The sequence below is a fragment of the Sapajus apella genome, unplaced genomic scaffold, assembly GCF_009761245.1.
Source record: "Sapajus apella isolate SASKATOON/1434 unplaced genomic scaffold, GSC_monkey_1.0 scaffold3, whole genome shotgun sequence".
NCBI classification, from domain to species: Eukaryota; Metazoa; Chordata; class Mammalia; order Primates; family Cebidae; genus Sapajus; species Sapajus apella.
Window position 1 is genome coordinate 13,661,807 of NW_022436943.1, and position 21,698 is coordinate 13,683,504.

General features: G+C 35.1%; 1 protein-coding gene across 1 annotated transcript in view; it reads left to right on the plus strand.

The window, feature by feature from the left end:
• Nucleotides 1–21,698, plus strand: part of CNGB3 (cyclic nucleotide gated channel subunit beta 3) — a 165,941-nt gene that overhangs the window by 97,042 nt on the left and 47,201 nt on the right. The window contains exons 8-11 of the mRNA XM_032249930.1: nt 3,861–3,947; nt 7,313–7,377; nt 8,095–8,217; nt 19,013–19,154. Of these exons, the coding sequence (XP_032105821.1) occupies nt 3,861–3,947; nt 7,313–7,377; nt 8,095–8,217; nt 19,013–19,154 (417 nt within the window). The remainder of the gene's footprint in view (nt 1–3,860; nt 3,948–7,312; nt 7,378–8,094; nt 8,218–19,012; nt 19,155–21,698) is intronic.

The window sequence follows — 21,698 nt, forward strand, 5'->3', positions numbered from 1 at the left end:
ATCTATATTTATGTAGTACACACTATCATATTCAGATGATGAAATCACCTAATGCATTTCTCAGAATATATCCCTGTTGTTAAGCGACACATGACTGTAGTTTTGTACTTGGCCATTCCACTATTATCTTGGTAACTTCTTGTGAATAGAAACAATAACTTACTCCTACTTCAACCCCAACATGCTTTGCAAATTGCCTGGCACAGAGTTTAGTGTTGGTCAATACTTCTTCAATTCAATTTTCTACAGTTCAATGAGAAATAATTTATCTCTGTCTACAAAATCTGTGCCAATGTGTTAATATTAAAATGGCTAATGACTAATGACTTTCTGCATAGAAGAGTTGAGAGGGGAATTGAGCAATTGAATAGAAAGCAGGTAAAAAGATCATTATGATTTGAGCCAAAAACTATAGGTTTTAGAGTAGCATTAGATGGGTCAACAGTTCTGTGTGCCTGTTTTTTTTTATTTTAGATACACTATTTTAATTACTGTTCTGTACACCTCTTGCTGCAAAGATCGATACTTGTATGGTAAAATCAATGAGATTTGATGATGTGATGCAATTTCTAAACCAATATTTTAGTAAGTAATTTCTTTATAATAGCTAATCTGGTTAATTCAAGCCAGAAGTTCCATTCTTGTTCAATAGAAGCAGGCTTTGAAATTGTTAGGCAATTAATTATCTCAACTCTCTATGCTTTCGGGTTACGAGTGGTTTTTGGTTACATGGATGAATTATTTGGTGGTGAATTATGACATTTCAGTACATCCATCACCAGAGTAGTATACATTGTATGCAGTTTTTGCCCCACCCCCCAACACACCCCACCTTCTGAGTATTGAAAGTCCATTATATCACTCTGTATGCTTTTGCCCACTCAGAGCTTAGCTCCCACTTATAATTAAGAACATGCAGTGTTTGGCTTTCCATTCCTAAATACTTCACTTAGAATAATGACCTCCAATTCCATTCAAGTTGCTGCAAAAGACATTGATTCCTTTTTACGGCTGAGTATTATTCCATGGTGCACATATACCACATTTTCTTTACCTACTCATTGGTCAGTGGCCACTTAGGTTAGTTCCATATTTTTGCAATTATGAATTGGACTGAAATAAACCATGTGTCTTTTTCATATAATGACTAATTTTCCTTTGGGTAGATACCCATAGTGAGATTGCTGGATCAAATGGTAGATCCACTTTTAGTTGCTTAAGAAATGTCCAAACTCTTTTCCGTAAAAGTTTTACCAATTTACATTCCCACCATCAGTGTATATGTGTTCCCCTTTTACTACATCCATGCCAACATCTATTGTTTTTTGACTTCTTAACGATGGCCGCGCTTTCAGGAGTAAGGTGGTATCTCATTGTGGTTTTAATTTGCATTTCCTTAATGACTATTGATGTTGGGCATTTATATAACTTCTTTTGAGAAATGTCTATTTATGGCATTTGCCTAGCTTTTGATGAAATTATTTGGTTTTTCCTTGCTGTTTGAGTTTCTTGTAGATTCTGGATACTAGACCTTTGTCAGATACATAGTTTGCAAATATTTTCTCCCATTCTGTGAGTTGTCTTTTTATTCTGATGATTATTTCTTTTTATGTGAAGAAGCTTTTTTAATCAGATCCCATTTATTAATTTTTATTTTTGTTGCATTTGCTTTTAGGCTTTAACCATAAATTCTTTGCCTAGGCCAATGTCCAGAAGAGTTTTTCCATGGTTATATTCTACAATTTTTTGTGGGGGGAGGTGGAGAGTTCTATAAATGTTTGTTAAGTTTACTTGTTCCAGGTCTGAGTTCAAGTCCTAGATATCCTTGTTAATTTTCTGTCTTGTTGATCTGTCTAATATTGACAATGTGATGTTAAAGTCTCCTACTATTGTCTAAGTCTCTTTATAAGTCATTAAGAACTTAGTATCTGGGTGCTCCTGTATTGGGTGCATATATATTTAGGATCGTTAGCTCTTCTTGTTGCATTGATCCTTTTACCATTATGTAATGTCCTTCTTTGCCTCTTTTGATCTGACCATTTTTATAGTTTCCGGTCTTAGATTTAAGTCTTTATCTTGAGTTGATTTCTGTATAAAGTGAGAGATAGGGATCTAGTTTCACTCTTCTACATGTGGCTTGCCAGTTTTCCCAGCACCATTTATTAAACAAGATGTCCTTTACCCAATTTATGTATTTGTATGCTTTGTTCAATACCGGTTGGCTGCAAGTATTTGACTTTATTTCTGGGTTCCCTATTCTGTTCCATTGGTCTCTGTACCTACTTTTATACCACTACCATGCTGTTTTGCTAACTACAGACTTGAAGTCTGGTAGTGTAATGCCTTTAGATTTGTTCTTTTTGCTGAAGATTGCTCTGGCTGGGAGGGCTCTTTTTTAGCTCCACATGAATTTTAGAATTGTTTTTTCTAATTCTGTGAAAAATAATGTTGGTATTTTGATGGGAATTGCATTGAATCTGTAGATTGCTTTTGTAAGTACGGTCATTTTCACAATATTGATTCATCCAATTCATAAGCATCAGATGTGTTTCCATTTGTTTGTGTTATCTATGATTTCTCTCAGCATCGTTTTGTAGTTCTCTTTGTAGAGATCTTTCACCTCCTTGGTTAAGTATATTCCTACAGATTTGTTATTGTTGTTGTTGTTGTTGTTGTTTTATAGTTGTTGAGAAGGGATTGAGTTCCTGATTTGCTTCTCAGCTTGGACATTTTTGTATGTGTATTGATGTGTAGCAGTGCTACTGATTTGTGGACATTAATTTCATAACCTGAGACTTCACTGAATTTATAACATCTAAGAGTCTTTTGGAGATGTCTTTAGGGTTTTCTAGGCATACGATTATGTCATCAGTGAACAGTGATAGTCTGATTTCCTCTTTCTACCTGTGAATGCCCTTTATTTCTTTCTCTTGCTTGATTGCTCTGGCTAGGACTTCCTCAACTCTCTATTTTATATATGTGGGCTTACAATATGTTCTTAACTGCTCTTAATTGTCTTAAGATATCTTAACATTTTAAAATATACCCTATTAAGACCATGTAAAATTTAATAAAAATGAATAATTATCTTACATAAAAGAATTTCTTATTGTTGTTGCCATCAAGAAAGCATGAAGCATGACATTGTCATTTCATAATGACCAGGGTAACATAAGGCCAAAATAATTTTAATGCACGACAATCTTTTTAAATTTCTTAACTGTAAAAGTACTTTCAATACCTTCTCCCATTGGATCTGCAGAATAATTGCAAACATTATTGATTTCTTTTTTCTCCTCTCTCAGCCTGCACAGGCTCTGATAGATACTTTTAAAGCAGTTTATTGGTACAAAATGGTTCAAAGTAGACAAGAGTAGAAAGTATTGAAGAGCCTAAATGAACCACAATATAATCAACTCTGAACACTGGAGAATTGGCTGAAACATAAAAATATATCACTGCAATGAAAGCACAATGCTTTCAAATAAAATCAAGAATGGACTTGATTTTTAGTCCAAGAGCCCCATGCTAAAAACACCATTAAAATGTATTTTAACATTGGCAACTATTCCCATTGCATATGTGACAGCTCAATAAAAATCCCAGTAAATGCAGTGCCTAAAGAGACATCAGAGGCAAGGAGGTAGAAGTGAAATACATTGGAAGGAGGATACAAAATAGCTTTCACAGTGCTAATATGCCTTAAAATGGCACCATACATAGTTAATTGAAAGCAGTGTTGGATTAAACAACAAATAATGCATTGTGACTGGTCAACTTTTACATACATCAATGTAAATCCATCCATTCCTAGAAAGGCATGTAAACACAGTGTATTTGTGAATGTGTTCTTTCAACAGTTGGATGTTGCATCAATAATACCATTTGATGTTTGCTACCTCTTCTTTGGGTTTAATCCAATATTTAGAGCAAATAGGATGTTAAAGGTAAGATAAATATATTTAATTGACTTTTACTTATAATAATAGAAATCTTGAAATAAAGTATCTTAAAATTACCAATATTCTTAATTTTTCCCAAACTCTTCTCCATCTTTCTGCCCTCATCAATGCTATGATTTTTTTAATGAATGAAGAAAAAATGTCTACTGGTGGAAGTTGCTCCCGGTTGTGTTCATTTTATATCTCATAACAGGCATTTTTATAATCTAAAATAGGGGAGGCTTTTGTACTTCTGAATTTAACTATAATTATGGATGAATATTTTATACATTTTGTTTTTTTGTTCTATTTGTTCTTTTTCAGTTGCTGAATGCATGGTATATGGGATGTAAAATTAAGAGGTTAGGTTAGAATACCCTAAATTATCTTACTCATCTTAAATTCCGTAATTCAAAAAAATACAAACGTACTTTTACATCACATACATGCTTTCACAAGTGAGTGCCTACTTTCACATCACATTTACTTACATACTTGAATTCAACTCAAATGTTTGTCAGGTGGAAACTAGTTAAATATACTGAAATACATTTTTATTATTTATACAATAGAACACTTTGTAGCTTTTAAACAAAGAAGAGGAAACTTTTTATGTACTGATATAAAAAAATTCAAGATAAATTGTTAAGTTAAAAAGCTAGTTACAGAACAGTTTATAAAACAATGCTACCTTCTGTATAACAAAAAGGAAAAATATTCAATTTTTCTATATTTACATAAACACTGAAAAGGTATAAAGTGGTTACCTGAGGTGGGAAGGGAAAGCAGGAAGGAAAATCAAAATGGACAGGGGCAAGAGTAAGAATGAGACTCTTGAAAGTATATATTTCATATTGTTTTTGGACTATGTGAATGTATTATCTATTCAAAAAGATTATAAGACATAAATACTTTATAACCCATCGCTTCATTGGATACCTAAAAAGAATTTGAGGAGAGTCAGAAATTGAAATTTCATGTAAATCTTTAACAATAGCAACAATATATTTCTAAAAACAACCTTCTTAAAGGGATCACAAAAGATTTTTATAAATTTTAGTTAATTACCTCTTTTGCATCTTGGGAAGACAAGATAACATAGCCTCTACCACCAGTGGATCTTGACCACAACAATGACAATAACAGTCGCAGCTGTCTGTTGAATACACACAAAGGCTACATACTTTGCTAAAACTTTATATTCATTATCTCCCTGATTCCTCCCAATAACTTCGTTTTAGAGACAAGGAAAATAAGAATTAGCGTGGTGCAGAAATCTGTCCAGACACACTGCAGATGAGTGGCAGTGTCTTAACTCTACCACATATATATCTAACTCTAAATTCTTTATTACAATCAGATGGACCGGATAGGCCTCAGGCTGAAAGGGTTTCTTTCTCTGCTATGATATTTTCAACTTCCGAAACATCTTTATCCCGCATTCCCAAACATCTGAGACCACTCTAGAGACTTCTGGTTTGACCATGGAATGTGAAAATAAATTAAGGCAGAACACAATAATGTTCCAAATAATCTAGCGGTCAGGCCATCCCTTATCAAATTTCCAGTCTCACATGGAAATTTCAGAAGTTACCTGCTTGGAGATGACCAATTTTCAGAAATGCTTAGGTTTCTATAGATTTAGGAGTTTATCGGGCATTATGACAAAAGTTTATAAAATGCCAACTCTTCGTTCCCCATCTCTGTAATCCTAAAATGTCCAAAAGGCCTCTCTATCCATTAGACGTTTAATTACAGGAGATCCTGACGGTCAGCATTAATCTTCTTTTCTAAGCTTCATAGTCCATTCATTTTACTCATTTACAAGGGTGTCATTTTAATACACAATTCTCTAGGATAAATATTTAACACCTAGATGTCTCCAAGTTATAAATGAGAAAACAAATGAAGAATATACGTTTTCTTTTTAGTGAACATTTAAGCTAAATTTAAAATCATGCCTTTGCGCAAACTTCTATAAAGAGCACAATAAACAAATTACCACACGTCAAAATTATCATAATCTGAGTGAAGAAGTTTTTTCCTACTTAGGAACTCTGTAAAAACAAATCTTTTGTGTATATTTCTAGTTAAATAGTCATTACTATAACATACACTTTTTTTTTTTTTTTTTTTTTGAGACGGAGTTTCGCTCTCGTTACCCAGGCTGGAGTGCAATGGCACGATCTCGGCTCACCGCAACCTCCGCCTCCTGGGCTCAGGCAATTCTCCTGCCTCAGCCTCCTGAGTAGCTGGGATTACAGGCACGCGCCACCATGCCCAGCTAATTTTTGTATTTTTAGTAGAGACGGGGTTTCACCATGTTGACCAGGATGGTCTGGAGCTCTTGACCTCGTGATCCACCCGCCTCGGCCTCCCAAAGTGCTGGGATTACAGGCGTGAGCCACCGCGCCCGACCCTCACTATTTTTAACTCTAAATGTTACATTGTAGTCATATCTACGTTGGGCAAAATTTTGAACTAAGTAATCTCTGCGGTCCCTTCTATCTGTAAGAGTCTATGATTTGAAGCACATTAAATATATTAACTCACATATGCACACAACCCTTTTGGGGGGCATCTTTTCTTATTGACCTCATTTTACAGAGGAGGAAACCAAGGCATGGAAACACCGAGCCTTTTCCACAGTTATATAGTAGTAAGTGGCAGAGATACGACTGGCATTTGGCTCTGGATTCAATACTTTTCTGCCTGTAGAAATAAAAGAGGAAGTAGTGGGTAGTAGTGGGTAGGAAGGCATGCAGGCAGTAAAGGTTGAGATAAAGGTGGAAGGAAGCAGGAAAAAACCTGGCGGTAAATAGTAGCCCTGCTTGTATTCAATGCACATAAACTCATTGTATCTTTGAATAATGTCAAGAACGGCCAATGCTAATACTTACTGAACTTTAAATTTTGTTTAAACAAATACACATTTAATGCAATTCACTGAAAAATAATGCTAGTGTTGAGCAATAAGACTTAACATCTATTTATAACTTTAATGCACTATAGTTTCCCTCTTATTTTTTTGGAGAGTGTGATTTTAATTGTTGGGAAATAGAGTTCTACTATATGCTTTCAAAAGAAAAAGCAAAAAATGTTTTTTAAGTTTCATTTTCAACAAACATTAAAAATAAGACTGTAACTAAAGGGTAGCAATAAAATAAAGCAAGAAGCTCTGGGAGTCTGATAGCATGCTATAAAATGTACTGCCCAGAGGAAAATACCACTAAATGAGATCTTAGTTTTTTAAAAAGACATATGAATAAAATTATTTTCAGTAATGAATAAAATCTATTTCATATAGTTTTATTTCAATAGATATATTTAAGACTAACATGCTTTTGGACTTCTTTTGCTTTTCTATTTAGTACACTTCATTTTTTGAATTTAATCATCACCTAGAGTCTAGAATGGACAAAGCATATATCTACAGGTAAAGTATAACTCAGTATACTTGGGGGAAGGGGAAAAAGCAATGGTACATCATTTTTTACAGAATTTGGCAGTAATATACTTCCCTCTTCAAGTAAAGGGTATAATTTCAGCTTTTGGCTATATAAAATATAGGACTATGTTCTAGAACAGATGTGGATATTTTAAGTGAAATTCATATCAGATTTTAGAATAGTACTAGACTAAGAAAATAGGACTTAGTATCTGCTTCTGTCAAAACAGGTACAGAAAAACATACTCCTTTGCAAATTGACTTTAAACCTTTCTCATGATAATTCATTCCTAATATGAATTTTATTCATTTGTTGTTCTAAACTTCACTTGCACTGAGACGTCTAGTTGCTGTTCATCATAGCATAAAGTCTCATGAGCCTTTTTTAGTTAAATCAGCATAGTGTATTTTATGGGACTTAAACTGAAGAGGTGACCCTTGAGGCATGTCTTTCACGGAGTTGACTCACAACATCTGTGAAAAGAGAGGAAGTTTTTTTTTTTACACTCTGTCAATCCCAGTCAAGACATTGCCATCAGAAAATATGCAATGGTACCATCACTTTATTCTGTACTAATGAGAGTTAACAGTTCACAGATCCAAAGCAAGGGGTTCACTGGAGACTTTAAGAAAAAGAAAATGCTAAAATAGGCTGTATTCCAGAAACAACGTGAATTCTTACTTTGCATCTATTGCCTCTGACAGAGTTATTCGAACGACTGGATACCTGCTGTTCATTCTGCACGTTAATGCCTGTGTTTATTATTGGGCTTCAAACTATGAAGGAATTGGCTCTACTAGATGGGTGTATGATGGGGAAGGAAACAAGTAAGTTCTAATTTTGAAAGAAACCTTTATTGATTCTTCTTAACATTCTGTTTCATTGTATGAATTTTTAAGAGCCAGTGTTTTTGAAGCTGTCATAACCGATTTAATGGATGGAAAATACTATCTGGCCATTAAAAAGGATAAGATCACGTCATTTGCATCAAAATGGATGGGATTGAAGATCATTATCTTAGTGAAATAAGCCAGACACAAAACAGTAAATATCACATGTTCTCACATTTATGTGGGAGCTAAAAATATTGATCATATGGAGACAGAGAGTGGAAAGATAAATAACAGAGACTCAGAAGAGGGAGTGATGGGGAGAGGAGCGCATAAAGAAAAGTGCATTAAAGGATACAAACATACAGTAAGGATATATTCAATGTTTGATAACACAGTAGCGTGACTATAGTTTGAAAACCTGTGTTGTACTTGGGTAAGGGACACCTTGAACACCGTGATTTTATCACTACACATTATATCCATGTAACAAAATTGCACAAGTACCCCATGAATTTGTCCAAATAAAAATATTTTTAACTGAAAAATCTATTTAGTAAGTTAGTACATTTTTAAGTGAATGAGCATAGAGAAGAATAGAATAGAAAACATCAGTCTGTCTGATAGTAGGGAAGTGTGTGTGTGTGTGTGTGTGTGTGTGTGTGTGTGTGTGTGTGTGTGTGTATCTTGAGTTGGCCTGTGAAATGCATTTTTTACTCTAGATTATGATTTTTAAAGTTTGAAAGCCTCTACTTTAGACAACTGAGCAGTGAGGTAACTTTTAATCACTCTGCTGCTGATTGTTAGTAATGAACAATATTAATTATTTAGAGGGCAGGTGCAGTGGCTAATTAGTTTACCAGTGAAGGGTTTTATGGGTTTATGACTCAGCTATAACCACTAACTCAATTAAACACTTAGAGAGTAACAAGGATCATAAATTAAACTTGACAATTAGGTATGCAAGTGTCCCAGAAATAAAAAAGATCCTTTGAAAAATTTAGAGCAGTAGAATCAGGACTCAGGAATGGCAACTGGGTATTTAATAGTGAAATTTCCTTTTGGTAAGATACAAAGACCAGACGTAAAGTTGACTTTACTAACTTTCTGCTCCAATGAAATGACATTGAACATATAATAAGGCAACGTCCAAGCTGGAAAAAAAGCAGGTCCCAGCATTACTTTGAAGGTCAACTCACTGCAGCCTTGGGATAGACAGAAATTATAGGATAGAGCAAAGAGAGGGAAAATAACTTGCAAAACTACATGCTACCTAGAGTGAGTTGGATGTGCATAAAGGATTATAACAACCAGAACCGATTTTAAAGAATCTGAAGTCAGAAGGATCACTGGCTGGGAAACATACACACAGACACTCTATTTCCAGAAAATTTCCTAAATAAATAATTCCCTTTAGAATGTGAATTATTTCCTTTGATATAAATAACTAATTTGTATAAAAATTGGCTAAGATAACCAACATCATTAGGTGACTGTGATGATAGCTATTTTTATCAAATTAGCAAAACGATACAGGATTACATCAGAATGTCTTCCAGAAAAAATTGAATTATTTCTCTTTTACACCTAGATGCCTCTCTGCCGAGTTTCTAGGGACTATATCTTGTTCCCAGTGTCAAGCTCAGTGTTAAGTATATAATAATAGGCAATATATTAGGTATACAAAGGCAGGAAGACCGAGGGGGAGTAAGGAAAAAAGAAAGGAATGGTCAAATCTGCATTATAACGAGAAGAAAGAAATCTCAGCTTCAGCCCATAAGAAACTTAAAGTGTGCTAGTGTTTTAGAAACGTAGGTACCAAACCTGAAGTAGAGTAGGGAATAAGTGTGAGTAACCACTAAAGAACAGAAATAAAGAGGATAACTTCTAAATTGGTAAGGGGAAACAATAAGAAAATGTAAAAAGCAAACCAATCCAAAAAAAGACAAAAATAAAGAGTGGCAGTTGTGGGGAGAAGTACAGGAAAGGCAGGACCACAGAAGACACAACATAAGACGGTAAGGACAATTTAAAATAGATCAGTATGGTACCAGAAAGAGGTCCCGATCCAGACCCCAAGAGAGGGTTCTTGGACCTTGTACGAGAAAGAATTTGGGACAAGTCCATGGAATAAAGTAAAAGCAAATTTATTAAGAAAGTAAAGAAATAAAAGAATAGCTACTGCATAGGCAGAGCAGTGGCATGGACTGCTTAACTAAGAATCCTTATAATTATTTCTCGATTATATGTGAAACAAGGAGTAGAGTTTTCAGGGAAAGGGGTGGGCAATTCCCTAAATTGAGGGTACTTCCCGTTTCCAGACTATATAGGGTAAATTCTAGACATTGCCATGGTATTTGTAAACTGTCATGGTGCTGGTGGGCGTGTCTTTTAGCATGCTAATGCGTTATAATTAGCATATAATGAGCAGTGAAAATGACGAGAGTTCACTTTCATAGCCATCTTAGTTGTGGTAAATTTGGGCCAATTTCTTCACTGAAACCTAATTTATCACCAGGGGCTCTGTTACCTGTATCTTGTGCCAATCTCCTATTTCATCCTATGACTTAGAATGTCTAACCTCCTGGGAAGGCAGGTTAGTAATTCGCAGCTCTTATTTTACCCAGCCCTTTTTCAAGATGGAGTCACTCTGGTTAGAACACCTCTGACAAATATGTGCAGTAAATTAATATGAACTAAACTCACATGCTAATAGAGATTGTCAATTGACAATCAATATAAGCATTAAAACAAAAGGCATTTTAGAGAAAAAGTTCACCATATAATGGTAAAATTTTTGATTCATGATTGTCAAAAAACAAAATTACAACAAATTTATTTTAACCATCTTAATTGGCTTTTATTTGCAATTCTAGAATCAGGCAACACCTCAACTGTATAAAATAGAATGACTGTTCTGATAAGCTGAGCAAAGGAGTTTGGCTTCATAGGCAGAAAAGGGCTGGAGAAAGCAGAAACAGGGAACAAAAAATGGATTGGTTATTTCCAAGCTACTTTCCTTGTAAAGGCGGAAGTAGAGGCGACTTCCTTACCATGCTGGATAAAACTGGTTTGTTTAGGGACTTAGCACCCTCCCCCTCCCCCCTCCCCTCTCCGTCTCCCTCTCTCTCCCTCCCTCCCTCTCTCCCTCTCCTGATTTCTTGGAATGGTAGATAAACAATTTAGTTTCAGTTTGGTGACACAGAACTTCAGCATGAATAATTCCATTTTGGTTTGGTCTGTTTGGCCTAGTGCAGGAGTTTAGTCCAAACCAATGGCCTCCTATAAAATTTTCTTTACTACCATCAAGATATTCCAATTCTAAATGTGTATATACCTAATAAAGTACTTATAATCATTCAAAAAATCATAAAGCAAAAATTGATAGAAGAAGGAGAAATTGGTCAATATATCATCAACGTGTGAGACACCAAACATAACTATTGACAGATCAAACAACCAAAAACAATAAACATATGAAAGATTTGATATCTCAATTAACAAGCTTGATTTCATGAGTACAAATAGAATCTTGCACCCCAGGATTAGAAACCACCCATTTTTCTTAATAGCTCACAGGAAAACTACTAAAAATGATCATTTTCTAGGCCCAAAACTAATTTCAATAAATTCCACAGTCTTGTTATCATACAACTCACATTCTCTGACTATAAATTTTATCCCGTCGGCTCTGCTCTGCCTATTTAGACTGAAACATTCTTACACAGAACCAAAGCTCCAACAATCCCGTTACCAACTGTCAGGGACCCAGGTTATCTTTTTAGATAATTTGCCTATGGCAGTTACTTAGATACTTACATTCTCCTAACAGTTTTTGAACATCAACTTTTCCTTCTATTGCTTCATATTACCCTTTGATCTTGTAAGCCAAGTTTTTGCAATAATTATCTAAAGCATTTTTTTTAACTTAACCTTTGTGATGGTCCTGGCGACCTATAAATTGAAGGTTGTTTATTAGGCATTTGGATTTGCAAATTTTGCCCTAGTTAGAATTAGGCAGCAGACTGTGGGGCATAAGTGGAACACTGTGAACATTTAAAATTAGTCAGGTTTATTATTACTCCACTAATTCTCATCAGAACAGCAATTTCTACTCGTTTCAATAGAAGGCATTTTTATTTATATTGAGTGAATGACAGCCTTCTTTAGACTGTAAAATTTGACAAAGAATGCAAATGTTTAGTTCAAAAGGAGAAGATAAATAAGTACTTAAGGTACTTTTGTTCACATGTATCCCAATTTTATTTATTTTCTGACATAAATTTCCTAAAACACACAAAACTTTTTAACAAATCCATGGTCCCAATCCCTAATGTATCTTTTCCTTAAAAAGAAAAAGAGAGAAGTAAACTAAGATGTCATGAGAATTATTGACTTTAGTTGAGATAAGGAATTACTATACCATAGTGCTAGAAAAATTTAGGTAATCCACCTTCTTAATTTTAGAGATGAAGATGATGAGACTTAGGTCTCATCATGAAAATATTTATTCAGGGTGTCCTAGATACCTGATAGCTGAGTTCAGACAATGGCAGAGAAAGAGAGAGAGAGGATATTTTATATTACAATTCCTGGAAGGTAACCCTTGGGATATAACAAAAAAACCCAGAGCAAAGAATTGGATGGATAAGAAGGAAGTGAAGGGCAGTGAGCAGCATGACGGGAGAGTCCAGAAGGAGATTTAACAGATGTGCTCACAGATCCAGTCTTCCCATATTCTCATTTCAGTAAGTCTAAGTATGCATTCACTCATCCATTTCAGTCACTCAACAAATATTAGTGAATTCCTATTGTGTGCTACTAGGTTCATAAATACCTACCTTTGTAGCACTTGTATTCTAACAAGACCATTCTCCCTCATAGCCAGTGATTCCGGTAATAAGTTTACAGAAACCAGTGGCTAAGATGGATTGAGGTAGTTAAGAAGGTCCACACAGAAAGATAAGTATAGAAGGGGTACTTTTAAAAGTTGCATGGTCCCACTACAGATTCACCACAATGGCTAAAATTTTAAAAACTGACAATACCAAGTGTTGGAGTAATGACAATGCCAGGTGTTAGGATAACATGGGGTTACTGGAACTCTCCTATATTGCTAGAGGGAACGTGAAATGATAAAACCATATTGGAAAAAGGTCTGACAGTTTATTTTACAGCTAAATATACCTACCTTACAACTCAAAAAATTCCAACCTAGGTATTTTACCCAAGAGAAATGAAAATATATGTTCACAGAAAGAAAACTTGTTCAGGAATTTTCATAGAAGTTCTATTCATCATAACCAAAAGCTTGAGGCAGCCTAAGTGTTCAACCATAGGTGAATAAATAAACGCACTGTGGAATAAATGTACAATGAATACTATGCAGCAATAAAAAGGAAAAAATTACCAATACGCAACATGAATAACTCTCAAAAGCATACTGAGTAAAAGACATCTTATATATAAGTATATATACTGTATGATTTCATTTATGTGAAATTCTAAAAAGGGCAAACTTATCCATGGTAGAAAAAAATTAGAACAGGTGATTGCCTCTGGCACATTTGAGTAAGGATTGACTGGGAGAAGAACTGAGAGAACTTTCTAAAGTGATGGCAAGGCTCTATGTCTTAATATGTGTTTTGGTTACACAGGTATATGCATTTGTCAAAATTTATTCAATGATACAAAAATCGGTAGCATTTATACACCCTAACAATAAGTTATCTGAAAAGGAAATTAAGAAAACAATATCATCTTTAATAGCATCAAAAAGAATAAAATATTTGGAATAAATTTAACCAAAGGGGTATGAGACTTCTACACTGAAAACTGCAAAATACTGATGAAAAAGTTACAGTAGAAACTAATAAACTGAGAGACATCTGTGTTCATGGGCTAGCATAATTAATATTGTTAAAATGTCCCAACTACTCACAATGGTCTACAGATTCAATGTAATCCCTATCAAAATCTCAATGATTTTTTACAGGAATAGAAAAAAAATCCAAGAATTCTTATGAAACCACAGAAGACCCCAAATAGCTAAAGAAATTTTGAGCAAAAAGAACAAAGCTAAATGTATCCCACTTCCTGATTTCAAAATACATCACAGAGCTACGGTAATCACAACAGTATGAAACTGGCATAAAGGCATATATGTGGTCCAATAAAACAGAATAGAGATCCCAGAAATAAATGAATGAATATATAGATGATCAACTGCCTTCCCAAGAGTGCTAAGGATAAACAATGAGGAAAGATAGTCTCTTCAATAAATTGTACTGGGAAAACTGGATATTCACATACAAAAGAACAAAATAGGCTGGGTGAGTTGGCTCACGCCTGTAATTCCAGCACTTTGGGAGATGGAGGAGGGTGGATCACAAAGTCAGGAGTTAGAGACCAGCCTGGCCAAGATGGTAAAATCCTCTCTCTACTGAAAATACAAAAATTAGCTGAGTGTGGTGATAGGCACCTGTAATCCAAGCTACTTGAGAGGCTGAGGCAGGAGAATCACTTGAACCCAGGAGGCAGAAGCTACAGTGGGCCGAGATCGCACTACTACATTCTAGCCTGGACAACAGAGCAAGAATCTGTCAAAAAAAAAAAAAAAACGGAAAAACTAACTACGATATGACCCACCAATGCCCCTTCTGTAAATACACCCAAAGGTATTGAAATCTGTATCTCAAGGAGACATCTGCACTCCCATGTTCATTGCAACCTTGCAGCATTATTCACAATAGCCAAAACATGGAAGCAACTTAAATTTCTCTCAACTAATGAAAGGTTAATGTGGTAAATATGAATATATATAATGGACTACTATTCAGCCCTTAAAAATAAAGAAATCTATTTCTGACAATATAGATAGAGCTGGAGGACTTTATGTCTAACAAAATAAACAAGACACAGAACGAGAAATGGTGTATGACCTCACTTGTATGTGGAATCTAAAATAGTCAATTTATAGTAGTAGAGAGTAAGATGGGGGTTACCAGGGGCTGAAAGAAAAGGATAAGGGGGAAGTGTAAGTCAAAGAGTACAAAGCTTCCATTATGCAAAATAAGTCCTAGAAATCTACTGTATGGCATAATGCCTATAGTTAATACTATACTTGCTTTAAATTCATCAAACAGTCCTACTTAAGATTATTGCCTTTTATGAGGTGGGGGGACAGGGTCTCACTCTGTTGTCCAGGCTGGAGTGCAGTGGCACCATCTCCACTCACTGGAACCTCTGCCTCCGGGGTTTAAGTGATTCTCCTGCCTCAGCCTCCTAAGTAGCTGAGATTATAGGTGCCCACCACCACACCCACGTAATTTTTGTATTTTTAGTAGAGATGGGGTTTTACTACATTGGCCAGCTTAGTCTCGAACTCCCAGCCTCAGGTGATCCACTCACCTCAGCCTACCAAAGTGCTGGGATTACAGGTGTGAGCCACCGTGCCCAGCGTCATTAGTGCTTTAACTGTATGTTCAAAATAAAACATAACTCTAAACAAATACCGAACTCCAAGCATATATATTCTGAAGTACTGTTTTTAGGAGAAAGTTTTTGGCTGTCTAGAAATTACTTTGAAATACATCAAAAAAATAAGAAGGTTTTATTGATAAATAAGTGGAGGAATATGTGACAAAGCAGGAATAGTAAATGTTAATGGTAGAATCTAGGTAGTGAGTATATGAGTGTTCACTGCAAAAGTCTTCTAATTTTTCTCTTTGAAGTGTTTCATAATAAAATATTGGGGGAAATTGTATGTCATGTCTGTTTCACAAAGAAAGACTTTCTATTTTCATACTAAATTTTTTATGGTTTTATGTCAAATTCTGCCTTACTGCTTTAACTTGAAGTATGCTGAAGTATATATCATGTGTTATATAGTTGATGCATTATATAGTTAGTACTTAGATAGTCCATGTATTAATCCAGCCAGATAGAATCTCTTTGAAAAGATCTATCTGACTGGGATGTAGATATTAGAGATGGATACACTAGACTAATTAAGCTAATCTTAGGAAATCAATAAGAGGCCATCTAATTAAATTACAAATCTTATCTTTGGCTATGCATGTCTAGATGTAAGACGTGACTGAGAAAAGAATCCTAAAATAAATCTCAAAGCATCAGGGCAGAAACCTTCCAATTAACATAGCAGACTATTTATTACACAAAAAATAGTTCAAGCTAAACCCTTGAGGTTTGGAAAATCCATGTCAAAATTTCACATTTGATTGTTATTTTTTAACATTATAAAAAAGAAAATGGGAGAAAAATAATTCATACATTTGTTCCTGTTAAAGTGGGACAAACTTGTGAGTGACTTTGGAGGGGCCAGTCATCCCAACGTTTATCATGGAATTGACTATGTTGGGAGAGAATCTCATTTCTCTTCACTCCTGGGTAATGTCAGGTTTAATAAATTTCCTTAATTTAAAGAGACCCACAGGTCCAAAATAAATCAAGTAATAGGAAATTATAAATTGGAATTTGAAAAGTTAAAATGCAATCCATAAAATTAATTCCATACTTCTTCAAGGTGATTCTCTTTGACATCAAGTTCACTATAATATTACTAAGTCCAAGGACGCCTGCTAGAAAAAAATTATACAGTGGTAATATTTTGATTCTCTTGGCATAGTGATTATCAAGCCCTACCAAAGAGTTAATTATTTTTTCTGTTCCTATAGCAAGAAACTAGGTAAAAAAAGAAAAAAAAAAAGTTCTATGTCCTTCAAAAGATATTGAATTTCAAAATGAGTGATTTCTTTCTAGATCTGTTTTTATTTGAATATTAGCTTCAACTGCAGTTTTTTCTTTGTAAACCTCAACTTCTTCTATTTGAAGTTCTTAAAATATCAAACTATTTTTACAAGAAAAGACCACCACGTTTGTTCAAAGATTAATGCCCAGTTACCAAAGTGCTAATGTTATATGTGGCATATCTAGATAAGAAATAAAAACCTGACTAGGGCAGGATTCTGTAAAAAGTGCTGCCTTTCTGTGTCTGCACCAGATGCCTAAATAGTTAGTTGGGGGACACAAAATCTAAATGCCTCTCTATAACAAAACCTGGAGATGTTCTTTATATAAATGACTTTTTTAAAGGATGTGGTGGAAATGTATGATATCACGTTATCAGAGCTATGCAGAATTACCAAATAGCATTTGTAACTGCACAAGAATTATGAAATATATATACAGATATCTTCAACTTCTGATGGGGTTATATCACAATAAACCTATCAGGAAAATATTGTAAGCCAAAAACGCAGTTAATACACCTAACCTACCAAACATAGCTTAGCCTAGCCTAACTTAAATGTGTTCAGAACACTTATATTAGTCTACAGTTTGTCAAAATCATCTAACACAAGCCGAATTTCTAATAAATTGTTGAATATCTCACATAATTTATTGAATAACATACTAAAAGTGAAAAACAGAATTGTTGTATGAGTATTCAAAGTATGGTTTCTACTGAATGGATATTGCTTTTATACCGTCATAAAATCGAACCATAGTAAGTTAAGGACTCCGTATAGCTAAGTGAATGTCATGTGTTTTATACTCACCTTTACCATATTCTTTTCTTGTCCTCTTTCTAACTGGTCTATAATGACCTCAGCCTCTTTATTTGCAATTGTTCAAGTACAGAATCTTTATCAAGTACATTTCTGAGCATACTTGATTTTCTACAATACCAGCTTCTAGATAAGTTGCCCATTACAATCAACTGTAATATCCCTATTAAGAGGGAGCTCAGCTCTCCTCTGTCTCTGCCATGGTTTACATATTCAATAATATACTAATATGTGGGTGGAAAATAGAGGAGATATTCATCTGTTCTGTTTTCCATTAGTAAAAACAATTGAATCTAAACTATAGAAGGTTCTACCATCTGCATAAATACATTTGATCTCTATAATATTCCCACAAATCAATACAGTGGTAGTTTAAAAACAGCCTCAATTTTTTTGCTGCCTCTCTCATTGAGAGGTGGATTCAAATATCTCTTCCTTTGAATCTGGACTGGCCTTAGTGACTTGCCTGACAAATACAATGTGTCAATTATAGCTATAAGATGATAAAGGACTTCTCAGTTATAGGACACCTGGCAGCTACCACCTGGACTGTTATTGCTCTGGGGGAAAACAGCTCTCATGTAAAAATCTGTCTGCCTTGAGACGTCCATGCTGTGAGGAAGCCCAAGCTAGTCACATTGACAGGCTGAATGAAAAAAAGATACCCAGCAACCTCCAACTGTTCCAGTCTTCCCAGCTCAGGCTCAGATATGTGAGGTAAGGATCTACCTTGGGCATTCCAAAAGGACATATCATAGAAAGGAACAGAGGAAACCGAACAAGAGTCAGAATCAAGGTCTCAGATATTTGGCCTCAATCAACTCTTCCCAGATATCTCCAGCCATTCAAGTCATGTCAGCTGAGGGCCCAGTCATCATGGAACATAAATGAGTCATCTCTTTTGGGCTTTGCACAAAATTCTGACCCATAAAACTATAAGCCTAATAAAAATGGTGGTTATTTATACCGCCAAATTTTAGTAACAGCTAGTAAACACCCTCCTTGGGGTTGTGTCATTATTTCATAGTGTTTATTAAAGAAGTTTACATTAGCACACATGGTGCTTGCCAGTGCTGTCTTTAGAAATAAATTCTTGATCAGTAGGAAATTTGTTATAATTTAATAGTACTATATTCTCCAAAGAATAGTACTCTTTTCAATGATATAGAAAAAAGCAAAATGTATATCTTCTGTTTTCACAGGTATCTGAGATGTTATTATTGGGCAGTTCGAACTTTAATTACCATTGGTGGCCTTCCAGAACCACAAACTTTATTTGAAATTGTTTTTCAACTCTTGAATTTTTTTTCTGGAGTTTTTGTGTTCTCCAGTTTAATTGGTCAGGTAAGTTGAGTATGAATCACAGAATATACAGTGCTGTCATTTTTGAAAGGCTAATAAGCCTTTATAAACTTTATGGAGGAAAAATTAAAATCTGTCTGGTTCTTTTTTTTTTTTTTTTGAACTAACTTTCATCTATTTTAATGAGTTGAAGGAGGATGTGATTAGGTCAACAGTGCTTTTCCATTTTTAAGCCATTAAATCTATCAAAAGACCTGTTAGCAAAGAGCATTAGTTTGAACTATCAGAGAAAGTTGTTTCTAAGTTAATTTTTTACTTGGACCATAATGAAAACCATGAAAATCTCTTTTATTTACTTAAACTTCAAATATTATTATAACATCACTGGGTTAAAATCAACTTCAGAGGTCATTTAAACCAGAGGTTACAAAACACCATATAAAATAATAAGTTATTGTTTCATATATATTTACTATATACTATAGCATCTCCTTATACATATTCTCAAAAAAGTCAGTCTAGTAAGAATTTAAATAAATTATTATATTGAAGGTAGTTAGAACTGAAGAAGGATAGAGCCCATATTATTTTCTTTTTTTTTTTTTTAAGACAGGGTCTTGCTCTGTCACCCAAGCTGGGGAGCAGTGGCACAAACGTGGCTCACTGCAGCGTTGACCTCCTGGGCTCAAGGGATCCACCCGCCCTAGCCTCCCAAGTAGCTGCAACTACAGTCCCACCCCACCATACCCAGCTAATTTTTTTTGGAAGGCAGGTGGATAGTAGCCTAAATGTATGAGCCCATGTGAGAGCCTGATACAGAAGGCAGTTGGGAGTATGGGCTCCAGATTATTTAGTTTACATATGGAAGACACACTCTCAGGAGATTTGGCCACCATCTCTAGTGATTACCTAACCCTGGGAGAAACAAGCAAGGCCTTCAGTCACTAAGGTCCCAGATATCAACATATCAAAACATGGAAAATGAAGCAGGTTAAATAAATACGGATACACAGGGATATGGCAGCTATAGCTTTAACATGTTAATGAAATACAGAAAGGAGTAGTCAAGGAAACTCTATGTTGAAAATATTTAGGTTTAGGAAGATGAACACCAAGAGCTAAAAATTTTAAGTATAAAATATCATTATCTTCATGGCTGGGGAGATTATATTAACAATGATTGAGCTAGGAAGCTGGTTTGAGAGAAATTAAATTCAAATCCATTTGAATGTAAATAACAAAAATCACATTATTTTATAATTTATTGTAAAATCAATGTGAGGTTGTCATATCACAGTCAATACCATCTCTGTTTTACAGATGAGAAAACTCCAGTTTAAAGAGACTAAGAGGCATCCCTGATTCATACCTGTAGTTTGTATGATCATATGGTAGAACCATATATAATAACACTGATAATAACAGTAAAATTTAACATGTATTGAGCACTTGCTATGTGCAAGGCAATTTTCACATCAAGACTAAAAAACTATTTCTAGCCCCAGTTCAATTACCTTGCTACTCAAAGTGTAATCTTCAGATTAGCAGCAGCAGCAGCACTTGGAGGAATTCAGAATTCAGGCCCCACCTCAGACCTACTGAGTCAGAACTTGCATTTTTAACAAGATCGTCAAGGGATTCATAGACACACAAATATTTGAGAAGTGCTGCTTTCTACACCACACCCCTTCTGCTTTTAAACTGGATTTGAGGTTCCAATAGGAACAAGAAGGAATATCAAGTCATTGAAAATGTCGTAATAGAGCTCAAGGGAAAGATTGAGGCTAGAGATACAGATGTGTGCCTCAAACTCTCATAGTGAATACAAGATACTGAGTAGAGGAACAGATAGAAATAAAAGTTTAAAAGCCTAGGACAAAAAAATCTCCACTCATTCAAAATTTCCACATAGAGACTATAGCCTGGAACTAATTGTCACCTTTTTTTTTTGTTTGTTTTAAGAGACAGGGTCTGGCTCTGTTGCCCAGGCTAGAGTTTAGTGGCTTAATCATAGCATACTGTAGCCTCAAACTCCTGGGCTCAAGCAATCCTCTTACCTCACCCTCCCAGGTAGCTGGGACCACAAGTGTGTGCCACCATGCCTGGCTAATTCTTTTTTTCTTTTATTTTTTGTAGAAACAGAGTCTCACTATGTTGCCCAGGCTGGTCTTGAGCTTCTGGCCTCAAGTGATTCTCCCACCTCATCTCCCAAAATGCTGAGATTACAGACATGAGCTACCTCACCCAGCCAGTCATCACATTTTAACTACGATATTCTATTTTCTGAAACAACTCACAGAAGCTGACATTTCTCTTCCTCTTATACTCTCATGTGCTTCCTAGCCTGGAATCCATCATAGAATATATACCCTCCTCAACTCCTTCAACAACAAAAGCCCACGTTGCTGAAGGACATCACACAAACCATTCAAATTACTGTCACTACAAACTATTGGACCCTCAACAGCAATCAATCATGCTTTTAATAGTCCTTTCTTCCCAACTTAACACTCTATTAAATCTCCCAACCCCACTCCTAGCATACCAAGTCTCCCAGCCTTAGGTAAGTAGGTAATGTAGGCTGTC